This window comes from Aquarana catesbeiana, linkage group LG03 (genome assembly GCF_042186555.1).
Source record: "Aquarana catesbeiana isolate 2022-GZ linkage group LG03, ASM4218655v1, whole genome shotgun sequence".
Classification (NCBI taxonomy): domain Eukaryota; kingdom Metazoa; phylum Chordata; class Amphibia; order Anura; family Ranidae; genus Aquarana; species Aquarana catesbeiana.
The window spans coordinates 220,037,040-220,060,792 of record NC_133326.1 but is presented as its reverse complement, the minus strand read 5'-3'; the positions used below and the strand labels follow the sequence as shown (position 1 = coordinate 220,060,792).

Sequence of the window (23,753 nt, the reverse complement as noted above, 5' to 3'; positions counted from 1 at the left end):
TCCACTGCCGCCCCCTACTCATGTGTCTGGCCCCTTTCAGGTCACCGGGCATATGAATTAGTGGCCAGGGTTTTTTTTTTGAAGTGTTGATTAGAGCCATAGGCTATAATAGACTTCAAAATAGGATGGACTCGGGACGCAGAGCATTGCATCTGGAGCCCACCCAGGTGTGTTGCAACAGTGAGTGTAAATTCACTGTTGCAACACTGATCCTCTTCCCTGACCAATTGGGAAGCAAGTATGAAACCTGTTTCCCAATTGGCCAAAACGTCTGCCGATCCTACTGGACGCCTAGCGCTGGGGAGGAGAGAGGAGACACTGCAGAAGCTGCTCCAGGAGAGGACACCGGAGCAGCTTTCCCTGAGCCCGCCACGCTCTCACCACCCTCAGAGCTGTGACTGGCAGGTGAAGACAGCGGGTGGTGGGGGAGTGTGTTAGTGCCGCAGAGAGGGGGTAATGCCACTCCACTGGCGGCCGGGGGGGGGTTTGTTTGCCACCCCCCCCCCCTAATTAAAAAAAAAAAAAAACACCAGCTGCCACTGGTCCAGTTAATGAGTAAAATGAATAATTGACTCTCTGAGGAGTGACCGATTGGATGTCACAGTCTTTACAAGCATTCAGCTATCCTGGCTTCAGAGCAGTTTTCTACACATATTACTATCTTGGAATACTTACAGGTTGCATTCTGGTAACTTTTATATTATTTTGGCCAACATGAAATTACCATTTGAATGAATACAGATATGAGAGCTATCCGATAGCTATTTCACCTAGAAGAGGTAATGTGCCCTGCATACACCTCCACCATTGCTCCTGTGATCGGGTTCAGTATTTTCATGGCATGTTCAAGATTGCCTATGTGAGAGCTTGTCTATTTGATCGGTTATGGCATGCATTGTGGGGATCTCATGGTGACTATCGGATTTTTTTAGTTTACTCATTGGAATATTGAATGATTAATTTTGTAATCATCAGTACCACTGTACTCAATTATACCACACGAAGCTACAAAGTAAGATGCTATCTCAAGCCTGTGATCCTGCTGACAGCCGCTAAAAATAATTTTTTACCTATCTTCCATTACCTACTCTGAGAAATTACCATCTGTAGTTTTGTTGAATGATATATTGATTATAGAAAAAATTAAAACAAGCTCCTGAAGAACTGTAACTGTACATCACGAACCATGTAGAGCTTACATATCACTACATTAATTTACTCCAGCTTCGCTGAGAGTTATTATCATTGTCGCCATATGATACGAGTCTAATCCAATGGTTAGAACTGGAGATGTCAATGCTAAACTGTATGATTTTGCAGTAATTTTTATGTGTTTTTATACTAATATGTGAATTGTTACTAATAAAAGGTTCATTTTTTTTTTTTATTACTGGTGCCTATAAAGTCCATGATTCTATGCAATACACACACTATAAATATTAGGATGTGGCATCTTATACCAATATGTATGCACCCACTGTACCGTCTTGTGTTGGTGTAATTTGTTAATTCATCTATATTTCACCTAGAAGAGGTAATGTGTCCATCTTGCCTCCAGTGCCTTCTAATAAACTGGTATTTGGACTTAAAATTCTGCTAATTAATTGATACAGGTAAATAAATTCTTATTCTGGCAGCATTATTATCTCAGGAGTTATGACATACAATATACCGAAGCTTTGATTCTTCAAGAAGACAGACAGAAATGTATATTGGCTAATTACTCCAGCTAAATCATTTACGACGGGTGATTAGCTAGGATTGTTTACTTGCTTTATATTAGCAATTACTTAAAAGAGAAGTCCAGCCAAAGCTCATTGGCTGTACTTTTCCTATGGATCACAGGAGTGTAGTTCGTTTTGCACTCCTGTGACCTGTTTGCAGCAGAGAGCAGACTGAAGTCACGGATATCAGTCCAGGCACTGCATCATCGCAACAGTAAAGTCTGGATCCGCCAGGTCCCTGGACTGACACCCGGCTGCTCCTGCCCCCTCCACAGCCCAGAGCTCCAATGAGCCAGGAGGGGCAGAGCAAAGAGCTGTGACTGGCAGTCTGCAGCTCTCTGCTCGGAGAGCTCTGAAAACCGAGCAATCGGCGGCGTTTGATCACTCGGTTCTCAGTGTAGAGGCGCTGTGGGACCGATGCTGCATCCACCGAGGTAAGTATGATTCTAAAAAAAATAAAAATAAAACCTCTACTTCTCTTTTAAAGTGATTGTAAATGATCGCCTTGAAAAACAACCCATTCAATTTAAAATAGAAATGAAGGGCAAAACATTTTTGTATAGATAGGGGTATCAGGACAAGTCTGACCACGAGCTGGGTATCAGAGTGAGACTGAGATGTGTATTGTGTTATTTACTGTCAGGGGGTTTATAATGCCTAAATCAAAAGGTTATCTATTTGCAATGCTTTGACTTTGATATTGGCCAATAGGTTCTACTGTGTCTATCAACAGGCTGATAAAGATGTTTGAAATGCAACGAAGAGGTTGTCATTATAGGAGATGCACGTCCTGGGATTATGGAAAGGGAATCACTGCTGTTATGTGTCTTACTGTAACAAAATGTCATAACTGACTTTTGAATTTTGAACAACATAGCTGTCCTGTGTCATCTAACACAGTTTTGGTGTGCCCAGAACGCATCATCATTACACTATATACACACATAGACCTCTTGCACGTGATACTCCTATTTGAGCATCTACTTTTTCAGACTTTTTTTTGTATGTATTTGTACTTATTTGCGCACATTTTTGCGTATATGCAGTTGCGCAATTTTGCGTGCATTTTCGCACGAAAACTTATTCTTGCATTTTCATTCTGTACAATATGTAAATGGCTATTTGTGTGCATTTACGCGAATAAGGCATAAATTACTGACCAAAAAAGAATATATATTTTGTTTTACTAAAGATTGCATAGCGCTGGTTTACGCGCCTGTGTGCATAGGCACATTACAATGAATGGGCTATATTTTAGCTCAGTTGAAAAAAACAAAATAAGTACTAAGCTGCAGTATGCAAGAGGCCTTAGGCCCCTTTTACACGGGCGGACCGTTCAGGTCCACCTGTCAGTTTTTTTAGGCGGACCTGAACAGACGCTCTATACAGGTCTATGGAACAACAGATGTCAATGATGACATGTCGGCTGACATTCGACCTGCTCCGATCTGCTAAAGTGTGACGGATGGAAACCCTATTTATCCATGCGTTTGGTGGATCGGATGAAAACGGACTCTACGGTCCGTCTTCATCCGATCCCCCATAGAGGAGAGCAGTGCTCTGACAGGTCCGTCCCTGCACAGTGTGCAGGGACGGACCTGTCATCTGCCTGCTCAGCAGGGATCGACGGAGCGATCCCTGCTGAGCAAAGCAGAGCCCGTACATGAACACGTCCGTGTGAAAGGGCCCTTAATCATAAACATTTATTCACAAAGTCAAAACAAAGCTTAATCATAAAAGCTTTTATTCTACAAAGCATTTCTGTCATACATCAGTAAACCTCTATTTTAAGGGGTCTCTCACTAGAGCAAGTAGGCGCTGGTCACACATTCACGTTTTAACGCACGCACTGGAAAACACTAAAATGCGTCAAAGACAATGTCTGTCCAATTATCTCCTACTCTATTAGCTTTTAAACGATCCCTGAAAACCCTCTTCAGAAAAGCCTATGCTACCCACACCTAAACAACTGTATTTTAATTTTCTCCAACAGCTCATCCTCCACAGTTATTACCTTTTGTTTCACTTTACCTTCCCTTTTAGATTGTAAGCTCTAACGAGCAGGGCCCTCTGATTCCTCCTGTATTGACTTGTATTGTAACTGTACTGTCTACCTTTGTTTTGTAAAGCGCTGTGCAAACTGTTGACGCTATATAAATCCTGTATAATAATAATATTAATGTCTTTCAATAGATATTTTGCACATAGGTCGATGTGCATTTTTTGATGCATAAACATGAAGGCCAATAAAAACTATTTGAGCTTCTAAAAGAAAAGTGCGGGTTTACAAAAAAAAACAAAAACATTTATACTTACCCTAGATGGCTGCAGCATTGATCTGATGATGCAGCTGTTCCTCTCTACACTGAGAACTGTGCCGACTCTACACTGAGAACTGAGCGATTACTCACTTCTTGGTCTTCAGCGAGTCAGTCACCGACTCTCTGCTCTGCCTTCCAGCACTCGCTGGAATGTTGAGCTGTGGAGGGGACAGGAATGGCTAGCTCAGGCTCTCAGCATCGTGCTGAGAAGCTTAGCTAGCTGCACGTCAGGCATCTGGGTGGATCCCAGCAATATAGTTAGGATCACAGCAGAGCCTGGTCCAGCTCTATGAGGTCAGCCAACAGCAGGCTTTCGAACCTGGGGCACAGGAATGTAAGTGCAGTTCTGTGATCCCCAGGAGAAGCATGGTCAAAAAGCTTTGGCCATACTTCTCTTAACTAGAGGCTGAAACACATAATACATTAATTTTTGTATGCATTGCCATTGACTTCTATAGGCCTCAAAATTAACGAAAGAAGATAAAAACATGGCTCTGCGTATTTTTCCAAAACGATCCGCAGTGCACAAATGTGAACAGGCTCTGTCTATAACATTGCCTTTGATGAGACAAGCATTCTAGCTCTTTCCCACATAAATGTTAAAATACAAGTGTGTGAACAGGGCTCTATAGATAGAGATGGATGTGTGTGCTGTGCCGCAGCGCATTTTTGAAAATAGGTCATGTATGGTTTTTTTCATGCACTTTGAGGGCCACAGAGGTTAAGGGCAATGCATGAAAGCACATATATGATGTGTTTTCAGACCCTGTTAAACTTTAATTGTTTTTAATCCCAATATATCACGAAAACCGCATGCAAAACACACATAAGCAGGCTCCAAGCTTTTGCATAGGGATTGCTATAATGTAGTGATGTAATCTATTATTCTTTCCTTTCAGCAGCAAAATGCCAGTAAATTGGATTTTATGTTTTGCAGATATCAATACTCTGTAAATAACCATGCTCTGATGTTGTCTTGTGTTAAAGTATACATCACAATTATGTTAGGATTTAAGTAAGCAAAGAACCTAAAGCCCTATACATTATAACCAACTCTAGCAATGTACTTGTTAGTTGTTATCATGTCTAATCATCTATAAATTGCCACAAACAAAATTCTGTATTGTAGGTGCAAGGCGCAGACATCATGGCTCTGTCCTGAGTGGCTGTCACGAGTGATGCGCAGTTTCACCGACGCAGTGATCAATTCTGATCATGTCTTCTCTGCTCTTTTACAGGTAAACATCTTTTATCTATCTGTACATCTCTACTGAACTGACATTGGTGACATTGCTTTAACATTTTTGGTAAACATCTTTTATCCATCTGTACATCTCTACCGAACTGACATTGCTTTAACATTTTTGGTAAATGTCTTCTGCTGCCATATCTGTAAACTTCTATATTTAATGCTAGCTCTAAACCAGCCCCACTGCAATAGCAATATTACTGGTGATTGATTCTCAACCCCATTTGGCTGAGTGATCAAGAGAGGTAATTAGCTTTACGGCCCTAGCCTGTGTCTGTAGCTGGTCTGGTATTGGCCATCTCCTCTCTCATATTCAGGTGTCTCAAATCAGACCCAATAATGACCATCTGAGAAAAGCATGCCTGCTTAGTCCCCCTATAAATTTAAAGCATCCTATGTGGTGGCGCAGACAGGGGCAAGGCGCAGACATCATGGCTCTGTCACGAGTGATGCGCAGTTTCACCGACGCAGTTTAACGAAAGCAGGAGAACTAAAGCTGGATGAAGATACAACAAGAACTCTTTTGAGTTCCAGCTTTTGATATTTATTTTATATAAAGTCAGTTTCCCACTCTCTATCCACTAACATGCTCCTTATTCTTTTCCTACTCACACTGGTGTCTTCTATCCTCAAACTATCTTTCCTCTACCCCTACTCTCTTCCCTGCAGCATGCACATATCACCCTCACTCCTACCCTCTCCCTACTATGGCACCCATCATCTCATGCATTTGCTGCATCCACATGCTGACATAAACACCAGGGCCACTAGACACGTGCGCTCATGCACATCCCACTCCCATCTTGCCTTTCTTGCCCTCCTCCTTCTCTTAGTCTCAGGTGACATTTCTCCTAATCCTGGTCCGCCATTAACCAACTGCAAGCCACATATTCAATACCCCTCCCCCTCTGGCAACCACCACAATCCACTCAGTTTAACTTCTATCCCCCTGCTTCCTCAAAGCAGCCCACCAATCTCATGCGCCCTTTGGAACGCCCGCTCCATCTGTAACAAGCTAACATCTGTACATGACCTCTTCATCTCTCATGGCTTTAACATACTCGCCATAACAGAAACCTGGCTTCAAAATTTTGACTCAGCATCTCCTGCTGCCCTCTCCCATGGTGGTCTCCATTGGACTAACTCCCCCAGAGCCAACAGAAAGAAAGGAGGTGGAGTTGGCTTCCTTCTATCCCCCCACAAAGCACCTTCCAAGTCCTTCCTGTCCCTCCCTCTCTATCTCTCTCTTCTTTTCGAGATGCACTGTATTAGTCTGTTTTCTCCCATTTCGCTGATTGCAGCAATTTATCGGCCTCCTGGGCCGGTATCGCGCTTTCTTGATGACTTTGATGCCTGGCTACCCTACTTTCTCTCCTCTGAAAAACCCACTATCGTTCTTGGTGACTTCAACATTCCTGTCAATGTTAACAGCCCAACTACAGCTAAACTTCTTGACTTAACCTCATCTTTTGACCTAACCCAATGGACACATACTTCCACTCACTTCAATGGTAATACCCTTGACCTTGTATTCTCCCATCTCTGCAACCCTGGTAACCTCACCAACACCTCCTTTACTCTTTCTGATCACAACCTCATTACTTTCACTGTATCCTTGCCTCCAACCACCCATCCCTCCAAGCAGCAAACAATTACTTGTAGAAACCTTCGCCACTTTAACCCTTCTCTTCTCTATTCTATTCTGCTACTGACCACCTATATGACATAATCTCTCCCCTGCCCTGTCCTGACCTGGCCACCTCTGTCTACAACAGTTCACTCTCATCATCACTAGATGCACTTGCTCCTATAACCACACGCAGAATCAGGCCCCGACCGTTACAACCCTGGCAAACTGACAACACTAGAAATCTCAAGAGACATTGCCGTGCTCTTAAACAACTGTGGCCTAAAACCAAATGCCTGCAAGACTTCACCCTATATAAATCTGCCCTTCTAAAATACAATTCATGCCTCCATGCTGCCAAACAAGCCTACTTTGTCTCTCTTATTAATTCCTTGTCATCCAGTCCCTGTCGGCTCTTCTCAACCTTTAACTCTCTGCTTCGTCCCCCACCCCCTCTACCCACTAAATCACTACCCAAGAGATTGCCAATCACTTCAAAGACAAGATTGATGCAATTTGTGAGGATACCTCTACTGTTCGTACATCTTCCCCGCCCAAAATACCTTGCCTAACAGCACATTCAACACTCTCCTCTTTTGAATTGGCTACTACTGAAACGGTTACAAAACTTCTCAGATGTCCACTTAACCAATTGTCCCCTGGATCCTGTTCCCTCACAACTACTACGGTCACCCTCTTCTTCTATCCTATGCTCCCTCTCTCACATCTTCAATCTCTCCCTCTCTAGTGGCACCTTCCTCTCACCTCTAAAACATGCGCAGATCACTCCCATACTTAAAAAGCCCTCACTGGACCCTACCAACCTGAACAACTTAAGACCCATCTCATTGCTCCCATTTACCTCTAAACTTCTAGAACGCTTAATCTACAACCATCTTAGCTCCTACCCTCAGTGAAAATAACCTCCTTGACCCTTTACAGCCTGGCTTTCGCTCACAGCACTCCACAGAAACTGCCTTACTAAAACTCACTAACGATTTACTAACTTCTAAAACCAACAGCCAGTACTCCATACTCCTACTAATTGACCTCTCTGCAGCTTTTGATACTGTTGATGACCCACTCCTTCTCAATAAACTACATTCCCTTGGCCTCCGAGATTCTGCTCTATCCTGGTTCTCTGCCTATTTATCACAGCTCTCCTTCAGTGTCACCTACAACTCTGTCTTCTCCTCTCCATTGCCCCTTTCTGTGGGGGTTCCCCAAGGCTCTGTTCTTGGACCCCTTCTCTTCTCTACCTACACCTCCTCCCTTGGTCACTTAATAACCGCCCACGGCTTCCAGTACCACTTATACGCAGATGACACCAAAATCTGTCTACTCCTCACCTCACTCCTTCAGTCTCCTCTCACATTACTAACTTACTAACTGACATATCAGCATGGATGTCGCACCGCTTCCTTAAACTAAATCTCTCTAAAACTGAGCTATTAATATTCCTCCCCGCCTGTGCCCCCCTCCACGCCTTTTCCATCAAAATCAACAATGCAACCATCAGTCCCTCCCCTCACGCCAGGGTACTAGGTGTAATCCTAGATTCTGACTTGTCATTTCAGCCTCAAATCCAATCGTTGTCAAAAGTTTGTAGAATTCACCTTTGTAACATCTCTAGAATTTGCCCCTTTTTTACAAATGAAACCACCAATCTCCTCATTCACTCCCTTGTTATCTCTCGCCTTGACTATTGCAACTCCCTTCTCATTGGCCAGCCTTTCCATAGGCTATCCCCTCTTCAGTCTATCATGAATGCTGCTGCCAGACTTATCCACCTTACCAACCGCTCAGTGTCTGCCAACCCTCTCCTCCAATCCCTACACTGGCTCCCAATCACCCAGCGAATTAAATTCAAAATACTAACCACAAAATACAAAGCCATTTACAACTCTGCTCCAAGCTACATCACCAATCTTGTCTCCAAATATCACCCAAATTGTCCTCTCCGCTCTTCTCAAGACCTCCTACTCTCAAGTTCTCTCATCTCCTCTTCTCATACTCGTCTCCAGGATTTCTCCAGAGCCTATCCTCTGGAACTTGCTACCTCCACCTGTCCGGCTATCCCCTACTCTTGCTACCTTCAGGCGATCCCTGAAAACTCATCTCTTCAGGAAAGCCTATAATGTCTCTAACTAATCTTTTACCACTTCCATCAGCTCATTCCCCACAGTTACAACCTTTTGTACCACCTGCCCCACTCTATTAGATTGTAAGCTCTTCTTAATCCTCTTGTATCTTATTGTATTATAACTGTATTGTCTCCCTTTTATATTGTAAAGCGCTGCTTAAACTGTTGGCGCTATATAAATCCTGTATAATAATAATAATAATAATAGGTACCTGTTTCCATGAACATGAGAGGCACAGAAGGCAAAGCTATAATGAAGCAACGTTGGGTCAATGACAGACCCAGTTTCAGCATGTTCAATCAGCTCCTTCAGATAGCAGAGATGTCGATGGCAGCCACGAACACCATATCGAGCACAGTACTCATCTAAAACAAAGACCTGGCCAGGACTAAACCAGCCCTAAACATAAAGGAAAAGAATAAAACAGTAAACAGAAATATGATAGAAAGTCAACAACTGTGATATTTGTTAAAATAGAAGTATAGGCAAAGCGTTATTTTCATCTTGGATAGAGTAATGGAGAGTTTATACCCCTGCCAGTTTTTGTCATTTGTGTTTCATTGGGGAGATTTATCTTCACTTCCTATCCCATAGCCAAAACAGGAAGCAAGAGGAAATGCCTAAAAATTAAGGGAATCCTCCAGGTCACCAGAACTATTGTCCCCATTGGATGTTTTCTCATCTATTACTGTATTAGAGACAATCCGGAATTTGGGATTCTCTTTTACTTTCAATGATAACAGTAAACTGGAGAAATAGTGAGGGTGAATCTCACTAACCAGGACACAAACAGCAATAAAAATCTTAGTTATTCTAATTCCTCTCTGGCAAAATTTATGATTTCTTGGCCATTTTTCAGAGAATATGAATAACAACACAAAAACTTTTTTCCCTCATAGTTAGTGTTTGGCTGAAGCCACTTATTATCAGTCAACTGTGTTTACTCTTTTTAAATCATAATGGCAACAGAAACTACCCAATTGACCCTGATCAAAAGTTTACATAACCTGGTGATTTTGGCCTGATAACATTGCACACAAGTTGACACAAAAGGGTTTGAATGACTATTAAAGGTTGCCATCCTCACCTGTGACCTGTTTGCTTGTAATTAGTGCGTGTGTATAACAGGTCAATGAGTTTCTGGATTCCTGACAGACCCTGGGATCTTTCATCCAGTGCTGCACTGACGTTTCTGGATTCTGATTCATGGGGAAAGCAAAAGAATTGTCACAGGTTCTGTGGGAAAGGTAGTTGAACTGTATAAAACAGGAAAGGGATATAGAAAGATATCCAAGAACTTGAGAATGCCAATCAGCAATGTTCAAAAGCTAATCAAGAAGTGGAAAATGAGGGGTTCTGTTGAAACCAAACCACGGTCAGGTAGAACAACTAAAATTTCAGCCACAACTGCCAGGAAAATTGTTCGGGATGCAAAGAAAAACCCACAAATAACGTAAGGTGAAATACTCTCTGAAAACATGTGGTGTGGCTGTTTGAAGATGCATAATAAGGAGGCACTTGAAGAAAGATGGGCTGCATGGTCGAGTCGCCAGAAGAAAGCCATTACTACACAAATGCCACAAAGTATCCCTGCTTACAATATGCCAAACAGCACAGAGACAAGCCTCAAACCTTCTGGCACAAAGTCATTTGGAGTGATGAGACCAAAATTTAACTTTTTAGCCACAACCATAAACGCTTCATTTGCAGAAGAGTCAACATATGATAAAAAGTACACCATTCCTACTGTGAAACACGGAGGTGGATTGCTGATGTTTTGGGAATGTGTAAGCTACAAAGGCACAGGAAATTTGGTCAAAACGGATGGCAAGATGAATGCAGTATGTTATCAAAAAATACTGGAGGAACATTTGCATTCATCAGCCAGGAAGCTGCGCATCGGACGTACTTGGACATTCCAACATGACAATGATCCAAAACACAAGGCCAAGTCGACCCGTCATTGTCTACAGCAGAATAAAGTGAAGGTTCTGGAGTGGCCATCTCAGTCTCCTGACCTCAATATCATTGAGCCACTCTGGGGAGATCTCAAAACGTGCAGTTCATGCAAGACAGCCCAAGAATTTACAGGAACTGGAGGCTTTTTGCCAAAAGGAATGGGCAGCTTTACTATCTGAGAAGATAAAGAGCCTCATCCACAAATACCACAAAAGACTTCAAGCTGTCATTGATGTTAAAGGGGGCAATACACGGTATTAAGAACCGGGGTATGTAAACTTTTGATCAGGGTCATTTGGGTCGATTCTGTTTTTCATTATGTTTTAAAAAGAGTAAACACAGTTGATTCATAATAAATGGCTTCAGCCAAACACTAACCATGAGTGAAATAAAAGTTTTTGTGTTGTCATTCATATTCTACAGTCTGGCTTCCGCCTACAACATTCTACTGAAACTGCCCTACTAAAAATCACCAATGACCTAATAACTGCCAAAACCAATGGCCACTACTCCATACTCATACTTTTAGACCTCTCTGCTGCCTTTGACACAGTTGACCACCTGCTGCTCCTCAGCAAATTACACTCCCTTGGCCTCCGTGATTCTGCATTATCCTGGTTCTCCTCCTACCTATCTCAGCGCACTTTCAGCGTCACTTACAACTCCATCTCCTCCGCTCCCCTTCCTCTTTCTGTTGGGGTACCCCAAGGCTCCGTCCTTGGGCCTCTCCTTTTCTCACTCTATACCTCTTCCCTGGGCCAGTTGATCACCTCCCATGGCTTCCAATACCATCTCTATGCCGATGACACACAGATCTATCTCTCCACTCCCCAACTCACCCCCACTATCTCCTCACGGATCTCAAACTTGCTGAATGACATATCGGTATGGATGTCACACCACTTCCTCAAACTTAATCTTTCTAAAACTGAGCTTGTTATATTTCCTCCTTCCCGGTCCCCCTCCTGTGACTTCACCATTAATATCAACAACACAACCATTGGTCCCTCCACACATGCCAGAGTCCTGGGTGTAATCCTTGACTCTGACCTCTCCTTCAGCCCCCATATCCAATCACTGGCTAAATCCTGCCGCCTTAACCTCCGCAACATCTCCAGAATTCGACCCTTCCTGACTAATGACACTACAAAACAACTTATTCACTCCTTGATTATTTCCCGCCTCGACTATTGCAACTCTCTCCTTAATGGCCTATCCTTAAGCAGGCTATCCCCCCTTCAGTCTATTATGAATGCTGCTGCTAGACTAATACACCTCACTAATCGATCCATGACTGCTGCTCCTCTCTGCCAATCCCTTCACTGGCTTCCCCTACCCCACCGTATAAAATTCAAAATGCTAACCATAACATACAAGGCCATTCACAACATCGCCCCCATCTACATCACCAACCTCATCTGCAGATATCGCCCAAATCGCCCCCTCCGCTCCTCCCAGGACCTCCTGCTCTCTAGCTCCCTTGTTACCTCCTCCCATGCTCGCCTTCAGGACTTCTCCAGAGCCTCTCCCATCCTCTGGAATTCCCTGCCCCAGTATGTCCGATCAGCCCCTACCCTGTCCACCTTTAGGAGATCCTTGAAAACTCATTTATTCAGGGAAGCCTATCCCGCACCCACATAACTGTCCCTGAGCCACCCCCATCAAATCATTCTTTGCAGCTATTACCTTTTGTACCACCACCCCCTCCCTTTAGAATGTAAGCTCTACGAGCAGGGCCCTCCTGTACCTTTTGTATTGAACTGTACTGTAATTGTGTTGTCCCCCTTATACATTGTAAAGCGCTGAGTAAACTGTTGGCGCTATATAAATCTCGTATAATAATAATAATAATAATAATAATAATAATAATAATATTCTCTGAAAAATGGCCAAGAAATCATAAATTCTGCTAGGGTATGTAAACTTATGAGCACAACTGTATTTAAGGGTGCTATAGACATGAAGGATCAACACTTTAAATGGTTAAGAAAAAAACTGGAAACCCATGGAAACAGCACTGTTCTGGAACATAAAGCATGATACTGGAGGCACTGTTGTTTTTATGGGGTTTCTAAGTTTGTCTCAGGTCCATATTTTACTGTCCTGTTCCTCTTTTTTTAATGACAATATAATATTTTGTCAACCATCTTTAAGCTTAAAAAAATGTTTATAGAACTACTAAACATTTACAGATTTAGGAGAATCGAATTCAATTACATTTATTGTCTAACACAGAGTAATGAAAATAAAAATGCATTTCATGGAATTAAAGGCCTAAAAAAGGCTTACAAAGTTTCACCTCCTAATAAAATTTAAAACAACTTAAACTGACAGCAAATGTATGAAACCGTCTGCAAATGAATCTATGCTTAGGAGTAATAGCCAATAACTGGGCACATTTGTGAATGAATAAAATTTATTTTTTTCATTTTCTAACATATGACACATTAAAGTATCCAGGGCAGAACAAACTTTCCTCAATTCATTTGTATAAAATGATTTCATTATTAGATTCAGTCTCTTTGTATGAACCATCTGAAATGTGTATTATTCCAAAGTTATCATTTAAACTACTTTTCTGTGACCTAACGCAACTCACAATTACATCATACCAAGATATGAGATCCTTTCAGGAACATGCTGGTGTCGCAAAACCCCACAGTGGAGTCTCCCACCTTTAGTAAGCTTTCAGTTGTGATTCTCTCTTTGGAAAGCTTTTAAGCCACATTTCTGAGATGGTCAGAGCTCGTTCTCCTGCTATTGAGTGACACAGCAGCAATCTTCACGTGTATAATTTTCAAATTTGAGAGCAATCGATTGAAATCCTTTATCCCAAATCCAAGCACACTTACAAAATGAGTTTGGAAAGAACTGCCACTTTTTAACAACGATTTCACACTTCACTGCACTAAGCCTACATACATTCTAATACTCACCAGACAAGAATAAGAATCATTTAGTCGGTGTTCCAATGTCTGCTGCTGAAGTACTTTAAAAAGGGAAGCATGGTCATATCTGCAGGGATTAGCAGAAATAAACTCATCCATTCCATGTCTCTGGCCACGATCTGTGTCTGCAGAAAGAAAAGGCAACGTACATAGCAAGCTACTCTTAGCAACACACAGCAATGATATATTATATTTACAGTTTTTTCTATCCACACTTCATTTCAAAAAGTGATCAACACACAGACTTGAGCTTAAATCACTGACGGCTTGATGATATGACCTTGGTGAATTTCAAAGCACTTAGCAAACATCCAGTCTAAATAGAAAATGGTCAGAAAAAAAGCTCTACTATATTGCACATTTCCACCCTTCCATTGTTCTTCCAGGGAATGTAGCTACAGCATTACAAACAGCGACATAGAAATACACATTCATCACAACTAGCAATCTATTTTTCAAATGGCAAACTAGAGCAGAAATGAACATGTCAGTAAAAGGTAGGTCACTTTCAGTCTTTGTTTTGTGCTATGCTTTTAATGAGACAAACCTTGGTAGAGTAATGGGAAGTGTTGCATATAGCAACAAGAACAAGTATTTATAACCTTCAAGCAAAAATGGCAAAAGAAAACAGAGCAGTATGTGGCTGACAATACCGATCTCCTTCATACTACAATGTCCTAAATGGCAGTCGAAGGACAAGCATATTCTTCACAGATGCATCTTTCAACGCCTTTAGACCCCGCGGGTCTATCAGAAGGCGAGCTCTTATGATTGCTTTCGTTAATGCTATGTTTTGTTAAAAACATCCATGTGAATCATCTATCATGTACAGACATCAAAAGCCAAGAGAATTTAGCTATCCAACAGAACACTAGCTCAGTTTGATACCAAGGTTCATTTTGGGTGAGCAATCTACTCAAAATGGCCCCATACAATGGGGCCTTTGGCTCTTTAAAATTTAAATGTCTATCTTTTATGTTAGTTACTGCAAATGTACTGTCCTAAATGTACTTTAAACATACGACAGGCTACTAACTTGAGGGTTCTAAAGAGAGCAAGACAAAGACTTATTGATCAAAGCCAATTACAGAATCTGGTCCCTCATAAAACTCCATATTGATCTGTGGCCATGATGCTAACATAATCAGTCACATTGAGGAATTTAACCCCAGATTATATTGATCTGTGTCAAGTTCAACAGCCAACTAGATTTGCAGACGGAAGAATTATTTCATTCAAGCTGAAAGAAGTGCAGCTTCAGATACTACTATATAAGATCACTCAGCTTTGCACTTTCAAATCAAAAGTCACATTCATCTGACAGACTCTGCAAGGTAAATGCAAAATAGAAGCACAGTAGGAACTGTGGAGATCTAATCAATACTGCACAAGAGATACATTAGGTGTAACATAAAATCAAAACAACAGTATAATCCTTACAAAATTAATTATGACCAACCTGAAAATACAGTAAGTATTTCAGGAAAAAAAGATGTACATATAGTGTATTTATATTTTCAGGTGTCCAAAGTTGGAACACAGTTAAACAGGGTGAGTACAGTTAAACAGGGTGAGTCGAAAAACATTTTGTGCTATCCACAGAAATATGACTGGCGCACATCTGTTCTACCAAAGAACCGACTCACTACTAGTCAACTAAAACATACACAAATAGCTTTAATAAGTGGTAAAAGTCTAAATAAAATAGGAATTAAACACTGTGTCAATTTTAAAGCAATTTTGTCACTGAAAGCTGAATTCAAGGCAGATTTAAAAAACACAAATTAATGTTGCTCTGTAATTAATATTATATTATCAAATGTATTTTTTATTCGATACAAGCCTTACATGGTCACCATAAGGTAGAGCTCAGACTGGGGCAAAGGCACTTGCTTGTAGTCTCGGAGGTTTGCTTGTTTCTAACTAATTTGGCATTTGAGTGTAAAGTGGCCAATGAAAGTTGCCGCAGATATAAATGTGCACCTCAAGGTGTCTGCGCTTCATACCTGCCAGCAATTTTTTTTTTTCAAGTGAAAGCCACTTAAATTAAGACCTTTGCTCCAGTGGGGGAACAAATTCCTTCCTGATCCTCCACCAGGCAATCGGATATTCCCTGGAATTTTGCAAACATTCACTGCAGGAGAATCATTCCCAGTAACTTTAAACACATGGACCAGGAAGATGCACCTTCTGTGTATGTTTGTGAACTGTTACATTTACTGTCTTATAAACAAGCCCTAAGTGAAAGCTATAAAACAAGTGAGAAAAATGTAAATGTTTCCCTTACATCTTGACAGGGGGTGGATGGTAACTTCCAATTTTTTATCTTTTATTGATTTCAAAGAGCATTTTTAATTGGGATAAAAGTGGTAGATAAGCAGCATTTTAAACGCAGATGCCACTTGAAGAAAAAGGCATTTAATTTCGCTGGCTGAAATAAAATATCAGTGAATTATAGCAGAGGCTCAAAATTGATGCTAGTTACTTTAAGACAAGATTTCATCTAGAATTATTTACAAGCAGTAATTTAGGTTTATGTGAGAAACGTTCTGACAGTGTATTGCCCACCTGCTCCTGAAACTGATACAAGTTACCCAATGACATAAAAGTGAAGGACTCCAAGGGGTACATTTATATCTTTCCTTTATAATGGCACATGACTATCTGGAAGAGAACATCAATACCATTGGCTCAACATTAAAAAAAAAAAAAAAAACTTACTTGGTTGAGGAACTTCCATATGAGCATTTATTGCTCTTGAATTTGACTTCTGAGCATGGTTGGAAACAATGGGTTTGTAGGACTGTCCTGTTGCTCTGTACATTGCTTGTACCCACAGTACTCGGTCTTGTTCATCATCACTGGCAAATCTCACAGTGTCCCCTTCTTTCACTGCATTAAAAAACCACCGACCACCCTGGAGACCTAATAAAGTAGAGCAACACAACAAACTGACTTTTAACTGTAATAATTAACAACGTGAATAGTTATGGTATTGCACTTACACAACAACTAATGGACAAAGATGGCGGAAGCAAGTGACCCAATACCTGACTGAGGATCGGTGTAATCCACTGTGTATCCTTCAAGTTGCATCAGTTCCTGGGGCTCAGCTTTCTTCTCCCTGTAGCTACACATTGCAAATGTGTATTGGCTTACCTAAAACAGGCAAAAAATGGCAAAATGCTAAAAAAACATGACAAATTCCTGTAAATCAAAAACATATTTGTAAGGAAATATGGACTCCATTAAAACTTACATTAAGGTGAATGTCCAGGCAGACAGCAAATACAAAACTAAAATACTAACAGTGCATGCTATTTTATCTGTACAAGGATTTGCATTTATGTTCAAATCGAGATTTACATATGTAGCGCTGGCATTTTTGCTATGTAATGTTAACTAATAGACAATGCTATTAATTGGTATTTGGCTCCCTCTAGTGGCCAGAAGATATATGCTTTTGGTGACTTTGTTTAATCTTAGAGACTTCACATAGCCTAACAGGAAGTGACTTAATTATTTACTTTGTGAAAGGACTTACCTACCCACAATGCCCACTCAGCTACCCATGAACACTAAGTGGCAGAACTGCATGCTGGGTAGGATATAAAAGGCCCAGCACGGCCATTTTCTTTCTCTTGTTCCTGGGATGCATGGCCTGCCTGCAGGGAGCCATGTGTGTCCCACAGGGCCGCGGCCTACATCGTGCGGAGCGGACTTGAAGCCAGAGGAGAAGTTTACACCACAGCGTGCTGGAGCAGCAGTGTGGTCGGATCGGGAAGGATCCAGAGATACCTGACAGAGGTAACTGAGGACTCCTGGTCATCTTGTAGAATGGAGCAGCATGACGGCATGGCCGCAGCAAATATATTGAGATCTTGTGGAGCGGAAGCATCCAACTTTCCAGGCCCGGTGTGGTGAGAGGGTGGATGCCCAGAAGTTATTTAACGCATTTAACACATTTAGACTCATACCACAGTGTTGCTGAGACCTGCAGTTCCGCAGAGAGGTCTCATTCAAATAGACTGAGTTTAAGCAGGCCTCAAGCCTATACTTCACTAAGAGCTAACACTGCGGCGGTTCACAGATAACTATACCAGAGGCAGTTATAAGTGTGTGCACCGCAGGAACTGTTCTAAATCATCAGCTTATGTTACTTCTTTGCTTGTTAACCCCTTGGATTACAAACACTGCAGTATAATAGCTAGCAGAAGACAGAAGATCAGAGACTATATCTTTCCACTGGGAGGCCTTGTGTTCGGTTACAGTGGCAAAGGACTGCCTCATACCTCAATGGGGGGCTCTTGAGAAAATGTAGTGTGCTGTGTTTGATAACCTTGCATTAGTGTGCCTATTACGGCCGTGCTGGAAGTGGGAAGGTGCCCAGTGTCAAGGCATTGTCACTCTGAGCACTAGTCCCATTTGGAGACGCGCCTGCAGGGGTCATCCAAGAAATCTTTACATAATAATAAGTTGTGAATATTCATTGTATTGTCATATTACGTTTGTGTGGCAATACAGTTATTGCAACTACTGTTTATAGTAAAAAATTGATTCACCACAAACTCGCTCCTAGTGAACTCAAAATAGCAGCGCTAAAAGTGATCCCTAATCAAATAATAAGGTGTAGTGAAGAGTGATGAGCTGATGTATCAACCTGTGCAATGATTACATCACGTCCTCATCCTTCATCATTAATGTGCATACAATGACATACTCAAAAAAATCACAAACAAATGGTGCATATACACCAATTAAGTGAATAACGTATCTGTGCACATACAAATATAATGTGAGAATTATAACTGAGAGCCAATGTGAATTAACTCGCAAAAAAATTATTATATCTATAAAGTGTGTCCACAAACAATCCGAAAGTAAAATAGTCCAAAACAAAATCCGTGACGTGTTGTAGTGCAAATCTTCTACTTAAATGAATCTTCCACCGCACCTCTGTGACTGTGAATCCACTCCCCTTAGGTGAATGCACTCACCAGCTCCTTTTGCCCACACTCTCGTGTCAGGGCCAACAAGCTTTTATCCCACACTCACAAGGGATAAGATTGATCTTCAGTGGTAAACCTGTACACCTCTACTTCTCCAAAGTGTAATGCCCAAGAGCTCTCTCCACATGAAAAAAGAAAAATAATCCAATGGTGCAATAACGTAATAAAATTTATTAAAAATCAAAAAGCCCCTTCACCATTGCACTCACATCTTTAAAATTCACTGCAGGCTTAACAGTAACACAGCACAGCAAGTTGTCACAGCATAACAAAATAAAGTAAGTAAACCAGTGTGTGGTGGTCACGGCGGACCCAGGTACTGCGCTTCTCAAAGCGTCACTTGAGTGACGTAGGACGCTGTGACAGGGAGCGCCATACGAGGATAGGTGGAAGCCGGTCACATTTACACCAGGGATCGGGTGAGACGGGTATTTTGAGAAGCGCAGTACCTGGGTCCGCCGTGACCACCACACACTGGTTTACTTACTTTATTTTGTTATGCTGTGACAACTTGCTGTGCTGTGTTACTGTTAAGCCTGCAGTGAATTTTAAAGATGTGAGTGCAATGGTGAAGGGGCTTTTTGATTTTTAATAAATTTTATTACGTTATTGCACCATTGGATTATTTTTCTTTTTTCATGTGGAGAGAGCTCTTGGGCATTACACTTTGGAGAAGTAGAGGTGTACAGGTTTACCACTGAAGATCAATCTTATCCCTTGTGAGTGTGGGATAAAAGCTTGTTGGCCCTGACACGAGAGTGTGGGCAAAAGGAGCTGGTGAGTGCATTCACCTAAGGGGAGTGGATTCACAGTCACAGAGGTGCGGTGGAAGATTCATTTAAGTAGAAGATTTGCACTACAACACGTCACGGATTTTGTTTTGGACTATTTTACTTTCGGATTGTTTGTGGACACACTTTATAGATATAATAATTTTTTTGCGAGTTAATTCACATTGGCTCTCAGTTATAATTCTCACATTATATTTGTATGTGCACAGATACGTTATTCACTTAATTGGTGTATATGCACCATTTGTTTGTGATTTTTTTGAGTATGTCATTGTATGCACATTAATGATGAAGGATGAGGACGTGATGTAATCATTGCACAGGTTGATACATCAGCTCATCACTCTTCACTACACCTTATTATTTGATTAGGGATCACTTTTAGCGCTGCTATTTTGAGTTCACTAGGAGCGAGTTTGTGGTGAATCAATTTTTTACTGTATACTTATCATTTAAGCAGCAGCTCAGATTTAGGTTTTTGCCATCAGCGCAGCGTTTTTGGGTGTATGAGTGGGCGGATTTTTATATACATCTGATTTTTTTATATCAACTACTGTTTATGCCAGTCTCAGTAAAACTACATTCTGGTTAATTACAATTGGTGTGAAGTGTTGTTCATTCTTCTACAGGTGGAACAACGGATACCCAGGTAATGGTAAAGGTATATCATTGGTATGTTGTTATTGTGGGATTGTCCTTTGTTGTTAAGCTTCACACCAACACAGTTCCACAGTTGTGTCAAGCGGGTTGAGCCAATTCATTTATGGGTAAGATAGCAGAGTACAGGCCCAATCAAATATCAGCAGCTCCTTCGGGGGTCAGTGCTACACATATTTCTGACATACTACAGAACCAGGAAGTTTACTCTTTTTTCCTGTTACATCATTATTGTCCACTGGACATAGCCTGATATTTCTGTTCATTGAACTGGCTAGGGGTGAAGAGATGTTATAGGAAGCCATGGTGCTAAACCAGGAAATAGATGTGTCACATGCCTGATTCTGCAGTCTGGTGAAGGTGTGTAAATTATATGACTGGCAGACCAGAACTAAAAATTTCTAGGTAATACCACATATATAATTCAAATATGAATTTATTGGTTTCCTTAAAATATACTTTACTCATATACAGCTTGATTTTGACCAAGTCAGCTCAACCCAACTTGCCATTAATTAATTTGAATGTGAGTATAAAGTTTATCAAAGCCAAAACACGCTTCCTTTGGTTTTGGAAAGAGAGTGGGTGTGTTGAAACCTCTATCAGGTTTTATTGTGGTTTCTGTCCCTGCTGGGGAGACTTCAACTGTTTGTATATTTACCTTCTCTTTTTAAAGTGTCTATAAGACAGGAAGTAAAAGAAAGTGTTTCCATAAAAACTGACAGTGGTTTAAATTATCTCCCACTTATACCCGTATATACTTTTAGGTCAAGTAAAGATTTCACTATCTCTGCTCTCATGTGATCTGGAGGTTTTTGGCATGGTTCATGCTGCACTGTGGTTAAACATCTAAACATATATACACTGAAATGTAAAATTGAATAGTTTTAATAAAAAGGTGTTGCAAAAATGCTGCCCAACATTTGCTGTTAATTTGTTAGCAAATTCTTCCCCTGTACCTAGGATAAAAACAAGAGAGTGTCAGAGCATGGCACTGTCTGGCTATGCTGGAGCCATGAGTATCATGAAAGTGATCTTTGTCTTGTTGCATTAGGGGCATGGGAATCACCACGGGCAAAGTTGCTGGTTGTTTATAGGCACTGAGTATTTATAGTTGAACTGGATGGCTATGTTTGGGGCCCTGGTGATTGTGACAGGTGGTTTACTGAATGACGATTCTGGGGCAGTGCCATATGCTTGCGTTGGGGCAGATTGGAATAAGCGCATTATCTTTCCATGTTTAGATACTATAAAGAGTCACTGACTGGCAGCATTTGTCAGCACTAGGAACTGTGAGCAACCCCGGGGTCATGGGGGCACTGTCTATTAGGAGGGGTGTTTAGGATCATGGGGAGCTGTGACTGTCTCTGTGAAACCTCCTGAGACCACACCTCTCCAACCCATTTAGTGAAGTCCACTTTCATGCCAAAACATGTATCACTTTTCACTTTGGCTGGGGCTAGCTTTTCCTATGAAAACAGAGAAAAAGTCATAAAACAAACCTGAACAAGAACAAAATAACGTTTCTTCCATCGTTTCCAAACTTTTTGTCCTGCAGCATGCAAGTAACTAAAAGAAAAAAGGAAGGAGTTACTTTTGTTGGTTATTAATAAAAATACGTCATTCACCAAAAACTATATTGAAAGATCAAAATAACAAGAAAGATCATTAACGTGATTGTAACGTCTCATTTTTTTTCCCCATAAAAATAACAAACATGTTATACTTACCTGCTCTGTTGCAGTGGATTTGCACAGAGCAGCCCAGATCCTCCTCTTCTCGGGTCCGTTTTGTGTGATCCTGGCCCCTCCCTCCTGTTAAGTGCCCCCACAGCAAGAAGCTTGCTATGGGGGCACCTGAGCCAAGTCACAGCTCCCTGTATCCATTCAGACACGGAGCCCTGACCGCCCCACCCCCCTCCCCCTGATTGGCTAGCTGACTGATTGACAGCAGTGGCAACCAATGGTGCCGCTGCTGTGTCTCAGCCAAACAGGAGGGGGGGGGGGATCTCGGATGGCTGAGGCAGTCGTGGACAATGCTAGACAGAGAGGGACCTCAGGTAAGTGCTAGGGGGGCTGCTGCACACAGAAGGCTTTTTATCTTCATGCATAGAATGCATGAAGATAAAAAAAACCTTCTGCCTTTACAGCCACTTTAAGCTGTGTTTCAAAATAAAACAAAAAAAACAACAACATATTGCAACTTATCAATTCTTAGATGTGAGGTCTTGTATTACTTTTCTTATATATAGGTTTTTCTTTTTTTTTCACCTGTTGATCCTGCCAGCAACACTTGTACTCAAGTACAACACTTATTTACTGTGCTGTATCCATGGAAAAGCAGCATGATCACTCAGGTTCAGGTTCTATCCTGATTTTGATTAAAAACACTTACTTCTCTCCATTACATAGGAAGGAGATCTTTTGTAGTTCTTAGAAGGAAGACAGAATTGATATCATGTTTTACAGCTATAGAGCCCATTGTGAAAATTTCCTTTCACTTCCTGTCCCCTCTAAGTGTGGGAATGCAACTATAAGGCTCAGTTCACATATGAGCCGCATGCGGCTCACAGCAGGTGTGCTGGTTCACCGTTTCAGGTACAATTTCATGACCTGAAATGGACTAAAAGACAGGCCGGACCCACTGCAGAGATTTGTGAACCGGCTCCATATAGAGCCGGTCAAAATCTCCTGCTATTGCGAATTGGATGCGGGGTTTCTGCATCCACTTCACAATGATGTGAACCCAGCCTTATATCATGTTTTACAGCTGTAGAGCCCATTGTGAAAATTTCCTTTCACTTCCTGTGCCCTCTAAGTGTGGGAATGCAACTATAAGGCTCAGTTCACATATGAGCCGCATGCGGCTCACAGCAGGTGTGCTTGTTCACCGTTTCAGGTACATTTTCATGACCTGAAATGGACTAAAAGAGAGGCCGGACCCACTGCAGAGATTTGTGAACCGGCTCCATATAGAGCCGGTCAAAATGTTGAACCCAGCCTTAAAATCTGAGAATTGTTTATGCTGTAAAAAAATAAAATAAATAATAAATGTGTCTCCTCCCTACGCCTAGGCCAACTGGAACGCTTATCCTTTCGGCCAATCGGAAACGGGTCTCAGACCCTCTTCCTGATTGGCCAGGAGGAGAATCAGTGTGACGATAATGAATATCCATTCACTATCGTCACATAACTTGGTGGAATCAGGGCGCAGTGCTCTGCGCCCCGAGCCCACCCTTTTTTGAAGCCTCTTAGAGCCTCTGGCTCCAATCACGTGCTTCAAAAAAAAAAAAAAAAAAAAAAAAAAGAAAAACCCTTATTGGAA

At 41.5% G+C, this 23,753-nt stretch overlaps 1 protein-coding gene across 5 annotated transcripts in view; it reads right to left on the bottom strand.

The window, feature by feature from the left end:
• Positions 1 to 23,753, bottom strand: part of CADPS2 (calcium dependent secretion activator 2) — a 1,072,621-nt gene that overhangs the window by 630,891 nt on the left and 417,977 nt on the right. For all 5 annotated transcript variants that reach the window (XM_073619790.1, XM_073619788.1, XM_073619789.1 and 2 more), the window contains exons 9-13: positions 21,932 to 21,998; positions 17,023 to 17,131; positions 16,694 to 16,897; positions 13,961 to 14,097; positions 9,277 to 9,464 (exon numbers count right to left, since the gene is read on the bottom strand). In XM_073619790.1, the coding sequence (XP_073475891.1) occupies positions 9,277 to 9,464; positions 13,961 to 14,097; positions 16,694 to 16,897; positions 17,023 to 17,131; positions 21,932 to 21,998 (705 nt within the window). The remainder of the gene's footprint in view (positions 1 to 9,276; positions 9,465 to 13,960; positions 14,098 to 16,693; positions 16,898 to 17,022; positions 17,132 to 21,931; positions 21,999 to 23,753) is intronic.